This window comes from Salmo salar, chromosome 05 (genome assembly GCF_965601325.2).
Source record: "Salmo salar chromosome 05, fSalSal1, whole genome shotgun sequence".
Taxonomy (NCBI): Eukaryota; Metazoa; Chordata; class Actinopteri; order Salmoniformes; family Salmonidae; genus Salmo; species Salmo salar.
In genome coordinates, this window is record NC_138295.1 from 75,896,382 (window position 1) to 75,912,828 (window position 16,447).

The 16,447-nt window shown below is 41.8% G+C and overlaps 1 protein-coding gene across 4 annotated transcripts in view; it reads left to right on the forward strand.

Annotated features, from left to right (window-relative positions):
* lass2 (LAG1 homolog, ceramide synthase 2 (S. cerevisiae)) overlaps nucleotides 1-16,447 on the forward strand; it is a 40,294-nt gene continuing 23,847 nt past the window's right edge. Inside the window, exons 1-2 of one of the 4 annotated variants that reach the window (XM_045717691.2) lie at nucleotides 1-575; nucleotides 13,673-13,846. In XM_045717691.2, the coding sequence (XP_045573647.1) occupies nucleotides 13,674-13,846 (173 nt within the window). In that variant the 5' untranslated portion in view covers nucleotides 1-575; nucleotide 13,673. 4 annotated transcript variants of the gene reach the window in all.

Here is a 16,447-nt window from a genome sequence, read left to right on the forward strand (position 1 = left end):
TCCCAGTTATTTTCTATTTCACTCCTATTCTCACCCCTCTCGCGGCCCGTTCTCCAGACGCAGCAGCTCGGCTGGTCTACGCCTATTCCCGGCCAACCACCCTATCCCCCAGAGAGAAGAGAAATAATACGTGGGACACAACGAAAGATAAAGTATCCTAGCTTGTAGTTTAGATTTATCCAGGACAATCAGAGCGGATATCCATCGACACAGAAAGAAACCCCGCCTTTACTCGTCTCGTGGTCTCTCAACTTCTCCCACCTACTCTTTCTTTTTATCTCAATCCTTCTTTCTATTAAAATAGTTTTTGACTGGATGGAAAGATGTGGATAAACGGCGGAAGTGGTCAGGTCGGACCCTAATCTAAAACAACGACACACCCGGGCCGTCACGAGCGCAGCAGGCAGATTATATTCAACAGGACGGAGCTATACTTTCTCCGGTTGGACTGATTTTCTGCTCACCCGTCGAACTTTCTGAAAATTGCATATAGGCTACCGCTGTCTGTTCTGTGTGCTCTAACCCAAAGTCTCATATATCGCCTTGGACCTCAGTGAGAGGGGATTGGGACCAAAGTAAGTACCGTTATCGCAATCACATCAATAGGACTGTTATTGTGATATAAACTGAATAACGGTTTCGTCTGAATATGTAGTGTTTCTACAATAGCCAGCACTCTACTCTGTTGTCTGTTCAAGTGTTGGTTTTCAACCTAATCCTACCCGTAACCCTAACTTTAACCACACGGCTAACCTTATGCCTAACCTTAACATTAAATTACTAACAAAAGGCATATTTTTTTTTCATGAATTTTTTACAATAGCCAATTTTGACTTTGTGGCTTTCGGTTATCTAGGCATGCAGCCCACAATGAAGCGCGATCACTTGGACTCGCGTCATTACGCAAGCCACGTACGTTTATCCTATGATTATGGAACGCCTTTTGGGTCTTTGCGTGTCAAAAAAGATACACTTCAAATAACACTACTTGATGTGTCAAATAAGCTTGTTAGACCTGAATAGGACTGCACGTCACATAATTATTGAACGCGTTCATAAATCTTTTACGTAGGTATTACACATTGATTACACTATCACTCGTATGTCATATGTCACAACGATTCATCGATACGTATGCTATGATCCTGGTAAAGTTGTCTCGCGCACCAACAAGGTTTGTCATTTAAAAAAAAGCTGGATGCAAAAATGTTCTTCCCCAAAAACATAGCAAAACGACATTATCTGTTTCAGTAGCAATAGTTAGACAATTAACTATATAGCTAGATGTCATAATTTAAAAGAACCGTAATTTATAACAGTTTATATTTGATTAATGGTGGTCGGACCATCTATGTGAAGCTAGCCACAATAAGGATTAGCCACAATAGTGGACTTTGCGGTTTGACTTCAAAATAAAAGTATGTCATTGACAGTGACGCAAATCGCGGTCAATTATGCCATAATTAAATAGATCATGCTAAACGATTTTGGAATGTTGTTATATAAAATAAAAAAATATATAATAATTTGTTCATTTGAAAAAAAGATGTTGAAATTACACTGGATATATTAGACTTTGCATTGGGGGCATACTTATTTCACTGTACAGCCTTACCTATGGATTGTGGATCAATGACATGGGGTATCAGTCTACTCAGTGACACCCAGAGAACATTAGTGTCGTAGCTCTTATTGTGGGAATCTGAAACATCTGTGAATTGAACCACATTTATAGTCAACCTACTATGTGTAACTCTGTGTAGTTGTTTTTGTCACACTGCTTTGCTTTATCTTGGCCAGGTCGCAGTTGTAAATGAGAACTTGTTCTCAACTGGTCTACCTGGTTAAATAAAGGTAAAATAAAAACTTCACAGTCATGCGATAAGAGCTACAATGCTAATATTTGCATAAACTCTTCACAGTTGTGTTCTGTGGGTGTCACTGAGTAGACTGATACCCCATTTCATTGCTTCACATTCCAACTTTGTTTAACATGATCTAGTCTAAATATGGCATGATTCCACCAGTAACCTTCTGCATCACTTTCAAAGAGGTACTTTTATTTTGAAGGCAAACCGCAAATTCCACTAGTGTGCCTAATCCTTATTGTGACTAGATTCACAACACAATCCTTCCAGTCAAGCCTCACTCCTCTGTCATCAAATCAAATGTTATTTGTCGCATGCGCTGAATACAACAGGTAGACCTTACAGTGAAATGCTTACTTTCAAGCTCTTAACCAACAATGCAGTTTTAAGAAAATCCCCCAAAAAGTAAGAGATAAGAATAACAAAAAATTACAGAGCAGCAGTAAATAACAATAGCAGGCTATATACAGGGGGTACCGGTACAAAGTCAATGTGGAGGCTATATACAGGGGGTACCAGTACAGAGTCAATGTGGAGGCTATATACAGGGGGTACCAGTACAGAGTCAATGTGGAGGCTATATACTGGGGGTACCGGTTCAGAGTCAACGTGCAATGTGCGGGGGCACCGGTGTCGAGGTAATTGAGGTAATTATGTACATGTAGGTAGAGTTATTCAAGTGGCTATGCATAGATAATAACAGAGAGTAGCAGCAGCATGGGGGGGGGGGGGGGGGGGGCAATGCAAATAATCTGGGTAGCCATTTGATAGCACTGATCTGATAGAAGTGGACAGGACAGCTGGACCTCTAATGAAGCTAGCTGGCTGCTTATAACGTTAGCTTTGGGCAATAGGGTTAAGTAGCTGGCTAGCTATTTAGTTCCATGAACTGAAGTTAAATTTCAATAGGCGAACAACCAGGGGCGAAAATCTGATATCAACTTTGGAGGGGACAATTACATAAAATTTTCTCAAGAGCAATTCCTGAGGGGGACACCAAAAGTAGTGCTGTAACACATAGCCTACGTTTAATATGGTAAATGTATATTGAGGAACCAAAGAAATAAGGTGTTTGCCGTACTCCTAACTACCGGTACCCAAAACTACACAACTAATCACAACAGCAATACCATTGCCTTTAACAAATCTTAGTTCAGTCACCAGTTTAAGTTGAGAGTGGGGGTATCCATGGCATTTTCCAATTATGTTCCTATTTTACAAGTCAAAAAAATTGAGAACCTTTCATAATGTTGCCAAACAAAGACTCAACAAACTTATCTGAGACTCCCTGTCTCTGCCAGTCTGTCCCTGCATATCTGTCCCCAACTCTGCTGTCTGTGTGCCATCTGTTGCCTGCTCTGCCTAATGGCATCATTGTGAAACATTTCCATTAGAATTTCATTTCTTTCTTATGAACATTTTATCAACTAGTCTTTGAGATATTAGGCTACGAGGGTTCTTACTTTGCGTTTTGGTGTACTGAAAAATACTCTGATGTCCGTCTTTTTTCTGCCATTTTTCTGCCATTTTTCTACCTGGTTGGCTACACACACACAGTATGTAGGTTATTTACAGTAGGAGATGGGCTTCTATCATCTTATCTTCTATCATTCTATATGGGCTTCGATCTAAAAGGTAGCTAGCAAATGTGAAACGGATTGCAGTGACAAGAGTTGACAGCTGTATGAGTTCACCATTTACACAACATATGCTGCAACCTTTTGTAATTTTAATCGTTTGTTTCATATTGGCTGGCTTCTAACAATAGCTGAATTTGCAAAGCTAGCGAGCACCAATTCAGTGGTGTTTGCTATAATCTTTGCTACCCGGGTTAAATAAAGGTGAAATAAAATATATAAATAAAAGTTCCCTTGCAACAATTTAGCTTTTGCAACGAGACCATTAAATATATTTAAAACAATGGTAGAAGAGAGTGTAGTTCTGTTCAGTTTATCGCTAACCTTATCACAGGGACTTTGAAGCACTAACTTACATGCATGCTGATCTTGGAATAAATTGACGATAGCAAAGATTCCATCTTTGACGACGCCACATAAATGGAATAGGTACTAGCTAGCTTAATAGTTAATATTTGCGCGCTAGCTCTGCATATTCAGCTAGTGTGTGCACGATTGACTGGATTAACCTCACGTCAGTTACGTGCATTGAGTGCCTTTCAGACAGTAGATACGACCTCTACGTTACCTCGCAAGCTAAGGAACTGGCAGTGGATCAAACCATTTTGAGGCAAAGTGTGGGGGGGGTCGCAATCTTTTGAAACTTAAAAACGAGCTATTAAGTGTCTATAATCAGCACAATTGCTTTCATTGCGTATTATTAATATTATTTAAATTACATAGTTATGTTTCAGTGATATATTGGGGGGGACAAATCATATTTTTCCCAGGATGGGGGGGTTCTGTCCCCCCCGTCCCCCCCGGGATTTCCGCCCCTGCGAACAACAAGTGGCTACCTAGCTAATACTTACTCGCAAGGATTCCTAAATCATTGCTAAGAATAATGAAAATGACTGCAGTTTCGAATGGTCATTGTTTTCAGGCTGGTTGTATTGGTGATAGCTAGGTACCCTAGAAGTTGCGGTTGAACAAATAATGCCTTGTTATTAAAGCGGTATTGTAAACATATCGTTCGTGTCCGGCGTGTGCTTGTTTGCAGACAGCTGACAGTGCTACTGATACTAGTGGTGGTGCTTGGCTTACACGTGCAAATTCAGCGCACACAACATTCTATAATAGAATTGTGTTATTTGACGTGTCAAATTAAAAGCTTATATAATGTGTCAAATAGTGTTATTTAATGTGTCAAATAGTGTTATTTGACATGTATCTTTTTTGACACACAAAGACCCAAACGGTGTTCCATATATGATGAGACAATTGTGAACTCGGAAAAATATGAAGTCAAATCATGACGTCAGTGATCTTCAGGTCAAAAAGTCAGAGTTCTAGAAAGAGGTCCGTTGGCTAGTTTTTTTCTAGTTATCAGTTGTTTTGAACGCACTGAAGTCGGAAGTCGGAGATTTCCGAGTTCACAGATGTTTTGAACACGGTATATAGCCTATTGTGTTTTGCTCCTTCTGACAAATTGTAAAATAGAAAAGCTTAAAGGTAAAATATGCAGAAATCACTCAGCCATTTCCTGGTTGCTAAAATTCTAATACTTCACCTAATTTCAGTTTATGTGACAAAACAAGTGTAGATAATCATTGCACAATCCAAACCACTGTGAAATAAATATATTTTCAATAACCCAAAATATTGAATTTTCAGCTGTTTGAAGCAGGTGTACAAAAGCGAAGGTAAAAGCGGTAAAAACGAAACGTAGGAATGGGAAGCATATAGAGTGGCATGTAGCAATGAATAAGATCAAATTAATTAGCTTAAACCTCACATTTACTCTTCATAACTTTTATTTTAAACTATATCTTAAACTTTTGACTGTCGGAAATGCATCCTTATTAAAAAGAACAGGTAAAAAGTGAGGTGCTCACACAGACAGCATGATGTCACACAGACAGCATGATGTCACACAGACAGCATGATGTCACAGACAGCATGATGTCACACAGACAGCATGATGTCACTGATCTTAAACACACTGATGGATCAATAGAGCTGACTGTTAACACATCAAATCCATCTATCCATTAGGCTTTACTCCTTCAATCATTTGTATTTTTTATGTGTACATTTTATTGCATGTCTGTCTGTGTGTGGCCCTCTAATTTCAGTAAAGTGCTCTCTTACAGGGTCACAGCAAGGAGTACAGTCCAAACATCCTCTCCATCTGCCAGTTGGAGAGGGAGACAGACAGAACAGAAAATTGCCGTTAAAAATGTCTCAGGCATGACCTGCATTAAAGTTAATTTGCAGTCATAATAATATAACATCAGTGTGTGTTTGTGACTGGTGAGGATACAGAGGGTCACGCTCTGGATCTCTAAACCTTGTAATCCGAGGTCATGAAATCCCATTTTCAGTTTGAGATTAACCAAACCAGAATGTGGACTTTAGTCTGGTTATGGATTGTATTACTTTATGTTGAAATTACACTGACTCTAAATCATTTAACCTGACATAATTTAGACCCGCTGTTGGACAAAGTCTATCTTGTTCAAGAGATTTTATCTCAGTAGGCCAAATCCTAACTTGAGGTCTGCCTGTCACGCAAACCTCCTATTGACTGGAAGCATGATTTACAACATGGAAGTCTCAGTTATGAACGCTGATCTAAAATTACCATTAAGGTCACTGAAACTAGACAGGTCTCTCTCACACATATAATATATATATAATATATATATATATATTGCTCTACACTTCTCTACTCTACTCTGCTCTACACTTCTCTTCTCTATCCTGGTCGTCTCTGTGTGCCAGAGGATGTATGATATGCGTTATGACTCACCATGAATAGACGGTTTCCTCTGATAGACCAACAAGCACTCTCTCTCTCCCCTCATTCCCCCTCCCCCTCTGCCCCCCAGGGGTTGAGAAACTCTATGTTAGTGTTAGTCTGCTTTGACTACTCACATTCTCCTGTCAGACAGTGCCACAGAAACAGAGGGAGGAAGAGAGATAGCACTTCCACTCTCCCACCCAGCCAGAGGCATCCTCCGTCTGATTGGCTCACAAAAATGACCAGAGTCCGGTCACATGATCCTGTCAGCCAATAGGAAGGGGAGTTGGGCTTATGTCAAGAAAAGTGTTGTAGCAGGCTGGATCCTCTGGCTGACCTGAAAAAGTATTTGTCTTTGATCTGTTGCGATGCGCACACACACACACACACACACACATACACTGACGCTCTTAGACTCAAGAACACTGGTATTGACTTAAATGTCACCACCATGTTTCTAATGTTTATCTAAATTAAATCTATGATTCCTCCCATGGAGAGATCTCTAGACCATACGTTAGCATACTGAAACCCCTAGTTAGGCCTACTCTACTGTTTACTGCAGCTACGGCCTTCCCTGTAGCTCAGTTGGTAGAGCATGGGGTTTGCAACGCCAGGGTTGTGGGTTTGATTCCCACGGGGGGCCAGCACAGAAACAAAATGTATGAAATATATAAAATTGTATGAAATGTATGCATTCACTACTGTAAGTCGCTCTGGATAAGAGCGTCTGCTAAATGACTAGAATGTAGAATGTCTTTAGGTCGACATAATGTTGGTACCAGTGGTTTTTACACAGGGAAGTGAGTCCGGCCTTTATTGCTTCTCTCTGCTGTGTGTGATGTGTTATGATCACCTTTGGACTGCACTGTGGCTCTGTTTTGTAGCAGGGAAGATCCCTGTATCTTTGCTGTTGTGGTTAACTCTGCCTAGAAGACTCACCGATACAAGAATCAACTGCCTAAAACACAGTAGGACAGAGGCATTTCTATATCTACAATGTATGTTGCTTTTAAGAATTGTCTGTGAGAATGAAAATGTCTAGGGCATTTGGAATTCTTCTTAGGAGTGTGCGGTAGTTGTAAGCTGTGTACTGTACCCTACCCTCTTTGTTCTGTGTACATCTGCTCGTTCGTGTTGTGATCTTCAACAGTATTTTACAGAGTTCCTTTCTACATTTCTGGAATAGCAGGCAATCTGAGAGATGTGCCCTAAAGGCATGGAAAGTACAAGAGTTCAATATCTCTGCTAGTGTGCTCACAGAAAGTCAACAGGGTTATTCACCTGTCCACCCCCCCCCCTTCCCCCTCCTGTCTTTGTTGTGGAGGTGTCGGTTTCCCAGTGAATACATGGACCCTCCCTGCCTCTGAGTTCAGCAGGATGATGTTGTATCAGTAATCCCATGATGCTAGCAGGAATGCTATGCTGCAGAGGAGTGATGGGTGAAACAAAAGCACTAATGCTGTCTCAATAGCAGCAGCAACCCCCCAGGACTCAGTGTCATCAACCTTGCAGCGTTTCTACAACAGGGTGCAGGGTTGTGCCAAAACCTGCATCCTATAGCCTACGTTTGAGAAGCTACTTTTGACACATCAACATGTGTCTACCTCATCACTTCTTGTTTGAAACATCATCTGCACTGATCTCAATAGACTGGATAGGTGGAAGCTTTATAGCAGAGGTCCAGCTGTCCTGTCCACTTCTATCATATCAGTGCTGACAGAGGAGATGAGATGACGAGAGGAAGGCATTTTAGAGTATTGAGATACACCCCTGATGAAGGAAAGGAGATGAGGGGAAGACGATTGAGATGCACTCTGAGTTGTGACAGGAAATGTGTCTGGTGTTGATGAGTAACCTGCTATGATGTGGAATTAACTGAACAATGACAGTGTCTCAGGGGGGAGTGGTCCCGTGTGGCTCAGTTGGTAGAGCATGGTGTTTGCAACGCCAGGGTTGTGGGTTCGATTCCCACGGGGGACCAGTACGGAGAAAAAAATGTATAAAATGTATGCATTCACTACTGTAAGTTGCTTTGGATAAGAGCGTCTGCTAAAATGTAAAATGAGTGTGTGTGAGAAGTGAAGGCTTCTGTAGCCGTAACTTAGTGTTGTAACTTAATTTATCGTCTTGTTAGTGTGACTGGTCTATGGGGATCCACGCCTACTTAACCTAAGCTAGCCTAGCGTTAGCTAACATTTTCATTGAAGCTCAAAGGGTCAGTTCTGTATTAGCCGGAAGCTCCTATCCATTTCATGTTCACCAATGTGAAAAGCCCAGTTCATCTCAGTGTATGCTACCGTTGGGTGTCAGCGGCACTCCCTTCCCTGGTTGTATATCAGTCTTTAATATGTGTGTAAATCCAGCTGCATTGTTGAAAGAGAGCCAGGCCTGCTCTGTGTCTGGGAGTGATCTTAGGCAGGGAAGGAAGGAGGGAGGCATGGAGGCCTCGCTCTGCCTCTCAGAGCTTCCATCAGCTAGGGAGGGAACCAACGCAATGAGGCAAGTCCTGGAGGGATCAGGGAGGGGGAGTGGATAGGGGAGGGGTTTGGGGGCTGAGGAGAATCGGGGGAGTGGTTAGGGTAGGGTGTAGGAGGGTGGCGTAAGAGGAGATTAGGGTAGTGGTTTGGAGAGTGGGTGGGGTTTAAAGAGGGGTGCTGGGTTTAGGGTGCAGGGTTTAGGGTTGAGTGGTGATAGGGGAGTTGTGTGTAGGAGGACATTCTGACTCAGCACAGATGGATGATTAACAGCAAAGAATTCAGTCATGATTCATACTGTCCCCCACTCAACTCCCGCCCCCATCCTACCACACCCAAATCACAGTCAAAGTAAAGCTTCTCTCTCTGAAACCACGAAGCGCCTGTCATAAATCAGGAAGCCAAGTGTTTGTTTCTTGGGCTTCAGGAATGTAACTGAAGAAGTGCCTCAGGCCTTGAAAAAGAAGAAAAGAACTGATTGAAAGTAAGGTGATATCATCTTGCAACGTGGTCTCAGAGCATTTTGTATTTTTCTGTACGTAAATCCAAAACATTCCATTTATACTAAACATATAAAAATGCAACATGCAACAATTTCAAAGATTTTACAGTTCATATAAGGAACTTGTCAATTTAAGTAAATTCATTAAGCCCTAAAATATGGATTTCACATGACTGGGAATACAGATATGCATCTGTTGGTCACAGATACCTTAAAAAAAAAAGAATTAAGGGTGTGGATCAGAAAACCAGTCAGTATCTGGTGTGACCACCATTTGCCTCATGCAGCGTGACACATCTCCTGATCAGGCTGTTAACTGTGGCCTGTGGAATGTCCCAGTCCTCTTCAATGGCTGTGAGAAGTTGCTGGATATTGGCGGGAACTGGAACACGCTGTGTTCACACCCATCCACCCCTAACAACCACCCTCCTTTCGTTTTTGCTTTAACTAACCTTATATCTTATGTAAGCATACCAAATGTAACATATCATACTCATTTGAGTGTTCCGGGTTTATGTTTACTATGTTACGTCTAGTCTATGAGACCAGACTGGGATATCAGTGAACAACAAATGTTGTGGTAACAGCTATGAAGGCGCCAGTACAATGAGGAGCTTACTCAGTTGTTCAAAAGCACATATGAGACCGAGAGCCTAATGCTTCATAGGGAGTTTTTTAATGAGTTTTAGTTTTGAAAACGATCTCTCCGCAAAAGCGACAGTTACAGGGATGGTAAAAACATCTTGATTGCCATAGCAACATCAGGGGAACTGGGTAGAAGAGTTGTTCTTCAAATACAGCAGTTCGGCAACATCTTTAATTGAGCCTCTCATTCTCCTTAATTGCCGGCCTCAACAGCTTACGGAAAGAGATTAACTGTAGCCTGTTGAAAGCTCTGGGGACAGGTCATCTGGATACTTAAGTCAATAAATTGCCAGATGCAAACAGATTATCATCTTTAGCGGCCAACAGTTCTTGAGGGTTTGAACAAAAAAAGCTGTTTGCTATTTCGTTCATACTGGTGAACCGGCATTTGAGTTGTGGGGTTGCAATATCAACAGTGCCTTATCTCAGGTATACCTTGGCACACATCATTCGAGACAGTTTAAATTGTGTGCAGCGCAATGGACATATAATGTCACAGGAAAGACTGTCTGGGTTGGCAATACTCCCGCAACCTGGACCTACAGGCCGCGGTGAAAAAATGTGCACACAAGAAAGCAAGGCGACAGTCACAAATACTGTAGCTACTATAGGCCTTTACATAGAACAAAAAGAGAGACACAAGCACAGACACAGAGAGAATATTTTCTAAGAGAAAGAAAGACAAAAAGAGACACAGGGAGAGAAGGTGCAAGGAGGACTTCAGACCAGGGGAGTCTCTCAAGTTGGATTTAATTTCATTTACCTTGAATATTGCAACCCATTTGTGTAAGCTATTAGCCAGACAAAACCCGCTTAGTTCAACAATAGGCTGAATAGTGGCTGAATTAATCCTCAAGCCGACTACTTTTTTCCACATTGTTAGGCTATTTGATGTCATTTTTATAAAAAGTTTATGAATAACAGCTAAATAGCAGCTAAATACGGTATATAGTGTAGCTATAGATACTAGGCTACACTGCATAATGAAGCAATCCCTAGTAAGCTAGTGTTTTGAGGGTGGACTGACTGTATTATTTGGCATTAATACACTGGTTTTATGCACATTTCTTATGGTGTAAGCCTCCCACTAAAAATGTATCCATTAGCTAAAGCAAAGTGAACTCCGACCTTGCGGGGGGATCCAGAGAAACGGTGTTTCGCCAGTGCTGGCTGTATATAGGCATTGCTATGACATGTCCATGTGGCCATGTCCATGTGGTGGATGAATGAAGAAGTGATTTATGTTCAGTTGTACTTCCCCTCTGTGGGCCACTGGGCCTTTCCTACACCTGTTGTATTGATAGTATGTTGACCACTAGTTAGGAGTCTGCAGGTCTCTGTCCTAAATGTTGTGTTGATAGTATGTCAACCACTAGTTAGGAGTCTGCAGGTCTCTGTCCTAAATGTTGTGTTGATAGTATGTGGACCACTAGTTAGGAGTCTGCAGGTCTCTGTCCTAAATGTTGTGTTGATAGTATGTGGACCACTAGTTAGGAGGAGTCTGCAGGTCTCTGTCCTAAATGTTGTGTTGATAGTATGTGGACCACTAGTTAGGAGTCTGCAGGTCTCTGTCCTAAATGTTGTGTTGATAGTATGTGGACCACTAGTTAGGAGGAGTCTGCAGGTCTCTGTCCTAAATGTTGTGTTGATAGTATGTGGACCACTAGTTAGGAGTCTGCAGGTCTCTGTCCTAAATGTTGTGTTGATAGTATGTGGACCACTAGTTAGGAGTCTGCAGGTCTCTGTCCTAAATGTTGTGTTGATAGTATGTGGACCACTAGTTAGGAGTCTGCAGGTCTCTGTCCTAAATGTTGTGTTGATAGTATGTGGACCACTAGTTAGGAGTCTGCAGGTCTCTGTCCTAAATGTTGTGTTGATAGTATGTGGACCACTAGTTAGGAGTCTGCAGGTCTCTGTCCTAAATGTTGTGTTGATAGTATGTGGACCACTAGTTAGGAGTCTGCAGGTCTCTGTCCTAAATGTTGTGTTGATAGTATGTGGACCACTAGTTAGGAGGAGTCTGCAGGCCCTGGACCTAAAGATGTTGGATTTAGATTTAAAGATGTAACATTTAGCATTAATTTCTTCAGAACGTGAAAAGGGACTACTTCTAAATGGTATTCAGTAAAAACAGCCAAATATATCAAATCAGACTTTATTAACCACAGTGTTAGCCTGTTACAATACATCAATCATGACGGATTTGACGAATATCCACTTTGTTATGTCAGATTTATTGATTGTGCGCTAATCCAGTGTCCTTCTTCTGTCCCTCACGGTCTGTGTTCCATGTCAACAATCTGCATATCTAGCTTTAGCTAGCTAATGTAAGCTAATTTAAATAAATTCTTTGTTAAAAAATTGTAACGTTACAAAACAGTCAGAATACAGAAGATGTTAGCTAGTAAGTAGACGTGCTAGCTAGCTTGGATATTGAACACACTAAGGTTATCATCTAATGTAGCTGGCAGGGTAAAAATGCAACACAACCAAACACTTACCTACCAGAACGGTGGCCATTTCGGCATAACTCTTCCACCTTTCAAAATTAATTCCTATGTTTATCAGGTTTCTGGATAGGTCATGAGCAGTCTTTTTCTCGCTTTTCTCTTTTGTGGTCAAGTTTATTCAGAGCCAAGAACCGAGAATGGTGCTTGTTGCTGTCGACATTTTCTGAAAACTTTGTCCCTGCAATCAATACAGTTTATCTGCAAACAAGTTAGCTAGCTAGTGACTTCCACTCCAGAGCCATGGAGCAGCAAGGGTCGTTTGAGTGGGTGGGATTTCGAGCAAAGACACACCTTTCCCAGAAGGCCAGTCCAAGGTGGCTTGGGGCTCAACCCCCTTGTTTTTGTTGAAAGTGGGAAAACAGCACAACAAGTGGGGGCAGCATGAGGTTGCCCGCGACCTTTGGATTCCATATTTAATTTGAGCCAGTTTGTTACAGCAGGAAAATAATCCTACAGCAACATGAATGTGTTTATTATGTAGATTATAATCAATTGACATTGTTATAGTGGTTGATACATTTTTCGTAAGGGATTATTAAGTCTGAAATTTCTAAATGGAAATTACAAACTTCAGAAGCCTTTTTAAACCTCAAATACACAACAAGTTTTACATTTCCTGCATTGCAGGAAAGTTCTCTTGCAACATGGTGATCAAATGACGATCCTACATCTGTAATTGAATGGGGAAGATTTGCACAATGTCATTACATCTAATTAGTTGGTGCCAATTTTTCCTATTCATTTGGCCTGCAGATTTCTCCCAATGCGTGTTACGTCCAGTTTACACAACAGATGGTATAGATTAGAATATGGATTTGACTTCAGACGATTGTTGAGGTATGAACATTTCCTCTAGACTGATTGGGATGGTTCTTGTTGTTTAACTGCGGTGAGAGAAATGGATAAATAAACATTCACTCATTCAGTGAATGATTTTTAACCCTTTCTTTCCATTCTTCCTGTGTCTGGCTAGGATGAGATAGAGAAGGATTAGACAGACATTGTTTCATAAAGAGACCAGGAAGTAGGCTACACATGGGGGCCAACTGGTCACATCCTTTCATTCACTGGCAATTCAAATAACCACAAAGGATGATGTAACCACTCCTTCCTCCCATCCCCCTGAGGCAGCATGCTACCAGCGGTGTGCTGTGTTTGTGTGTGTATCTTTGTGTTTGTGTTTGTGTGTGTGTGTGTGTGTGTGTGTGTGTAAATGCCAGTATATTAACCCTATCTCTGCTCTCTCCCCAGTATGGTGTCCAGTCTGAGCGAGTGGTTCTGGAATGAGCGGCTGTGGTTCCCTGAGGGGCTGGGTTGGGCTGACCTGGAGGACAAAGATGGCCGTGTCTACGCCAAGGCCAGCGACCTCTGGGTGGTGCTACCCATCGCCCTAGCCTTCCTCGTAATACGACAGATCTTCGAGAGGTCTGTCTGTCTGTCTGTCTGTCTGTCTGTCTGTCTGTCTGTCTGTCTGTCTGTCTGTCTGTCTGTCTGTCTGTCTGTCTGTCTGTCTGTCTGTCTGTCTGTCTGTCTGTCTGTCTGTCTGTCCGTCCGTCCGTCCGTCTGTCTGTGTTTGGCTGGCTGGCTGGCTGTCACCCCTCATAAGATTAATCCTCTGCCTCTTTCCCCTATCTGTCTACGTGTTTATACCTCTTCTCTTTCCCCATCTGTCTACATGTGTTTATACCTCTTCTCTTTCCCCCATCTGTCTACATATTTATACCTCTTCTCTTTTCCCCATCTGTCTACATGTTTATACCTCTTCTCTTTCCCCCATCTGTCTACATATTTATACCTCTTCTCTTTCCCCCATCTGTCAACATGTGTTTATACCTCTTCTCTTTCCCCCATCTGTCTACATGTGTTTATACCTCTTCTCTTTCCCCCATCTGTCTACATGTGTTTATACCTCTTCTCTTTCCCCCATCTGTCTACATGTGTTTATACCTCTTCTCTTTCCCCCATCTGTCTACATGTGTTTATACCTCTTCTCTTTCCCCCATCTGTCTACATGTGTTTATACCTCTTCTCTTTCCCCCATCTGTCTACATGTGTTTATACCTCTTCTCTTTCCCCCATCTGTCTACATGTTTATACCTCTTCTCTTTTCCCCCATCTGTCTACGTGTTTATACCTCTTCTCTTTCCCCCATCTGTCTACGTGTTTATACCTCTTCTCTTTCACCCATCTGTCTACGTGTTTATACCTCTTCTCTTTCCCCCATCTGTCTACGTGTTTATACCTCTTCTCTTTTCCCCATCTGTCTACATGTGTTTATACCTCTTCTCTTTCCCCCATCTGTCTACGTGTTTATACCTCTTCTCTTTCCCCCATCTGTCTACATATTTATACCTCTTCTCTTTCCCCCATCTGTCTACATATTTATACCTCTTCTCTTTCCCCCATCTGTCTACATGTGTTTATACCTCTTCTCTTTTCCCCCATCTGTCTACGTGTTTATACCTCTTCTCTTTCACCCATCTGTCTACATGTGTTTATACCTCTTCTCTTTCCCCCATCTGTCTACATGTGTTTATACCTCTTCTCTTTCACCCATCTGTCTACATGTTTATACCTCTTCTCTTTCCCCCATCTGTCTACATGTGTTTATACCTCTTCTCTTTCCCCCATCTGTCGACATGTGTTTATACCTCTTCTCTTTCCCCCATCTGTCTACATGTGTTTATACCTCTTCTCTTTCCCCCATCTGTCTACGTGTTTATACCTCTTCTCTTTCCCCCATCTGTCTACATGTTTATACCTCTTCTCTTTCCCCCATCTGTCTACGTGTTTATACCTCTTCTCTTTCCCCCATCTGTCTACGTGTTTATACCTCTTCTCTTTCCCCCATCTGTCTACATGTTTATACCTCTTCTCTTTCCCCCATCTGTCTACATATTTATACCTCTTCTCTTTCCCCCATCTGTCTACATGTGTTTATACCTCTTCTCTTTCCCCCATCTGTCTACATGTTTATACCTCTTCTCTTTCCCCCATCTGTCTACATGTGTTTATACCTCTTCTCTTTCACCCATCTGTCGACATGTGTTTATACCTCTTCTCTTTCCCCCATCTGTCTACATGTTTATACCTCTTCTCTTTCCCCCATCTGTCTACATATTTATACCTCTTCTCTTTCCCCCATCTGTCTACATGTGTTTATACCTCTTCTCTTTCACCCATCTGTCTACATGTTTATACCTCTTCTCTTTCCCCCATCTGTCTACATGTGTTTATACCTCTTCTCTTTCACCCATCTGTCGACATGTGTTTATACCTCTTCTCTTTCCCCCCATCTGTCTACATGTGTTTATACCTCTTCTCTTTCCCCCATCTGTCTACATGTGTTTATACCTCTTCTCTTTCCCCCATCTGTCTACATGTTTATACCTCTTCTCTTTCCCCCATCTGTCTACGTGTTTATACCTCTTCTCTTTCCCCCATCTGGCAACATGTTTATACCGCTTCTCTTTCCCCCATCTGTCTACGTGTTTATACCTCTTCTCTTTCCCCCATCTGTCTGTGTTTATACCTCTTCTCTTTCACCCATCTGTCTACGTGTTTATACCTCTTCTCTTTTCCCCCATCTGTCTACATGTGTTTATACCTCTTCTCTTTCCCCCATCTGTCTACGTGTTTATACCTCTTCTCTTTCCCCCATCTGTCTGTGTTTATACCTCTTCTCTTTCCCCCATCTGTCTACATGTTTATACCTCTTCTCTTTTCCCCCATCTGTCTACATGTGTTTATACCTCTTCTCTTTCCCCCATCTGTCTACATGTTTATACCTCTTCTCTTTCACCCATCTGTCTACGTGTTTATACCTCTTCTCTTTTCCCCCATCTGTCTACATGTGTTTATACCTCTTCTCTTTCACCCATCTGTCTACGTGTTTATACCTCTTCTCTTTTCCCCCATCTGTCTACATGTGTTTATACCTCTTCTCTTTCCCCCATCTGTCTACGTGTTTATACCTCTTCTCTTTCCCCCATCTGTCTACATGTTTATACCTCTTCTCTTTCCCCC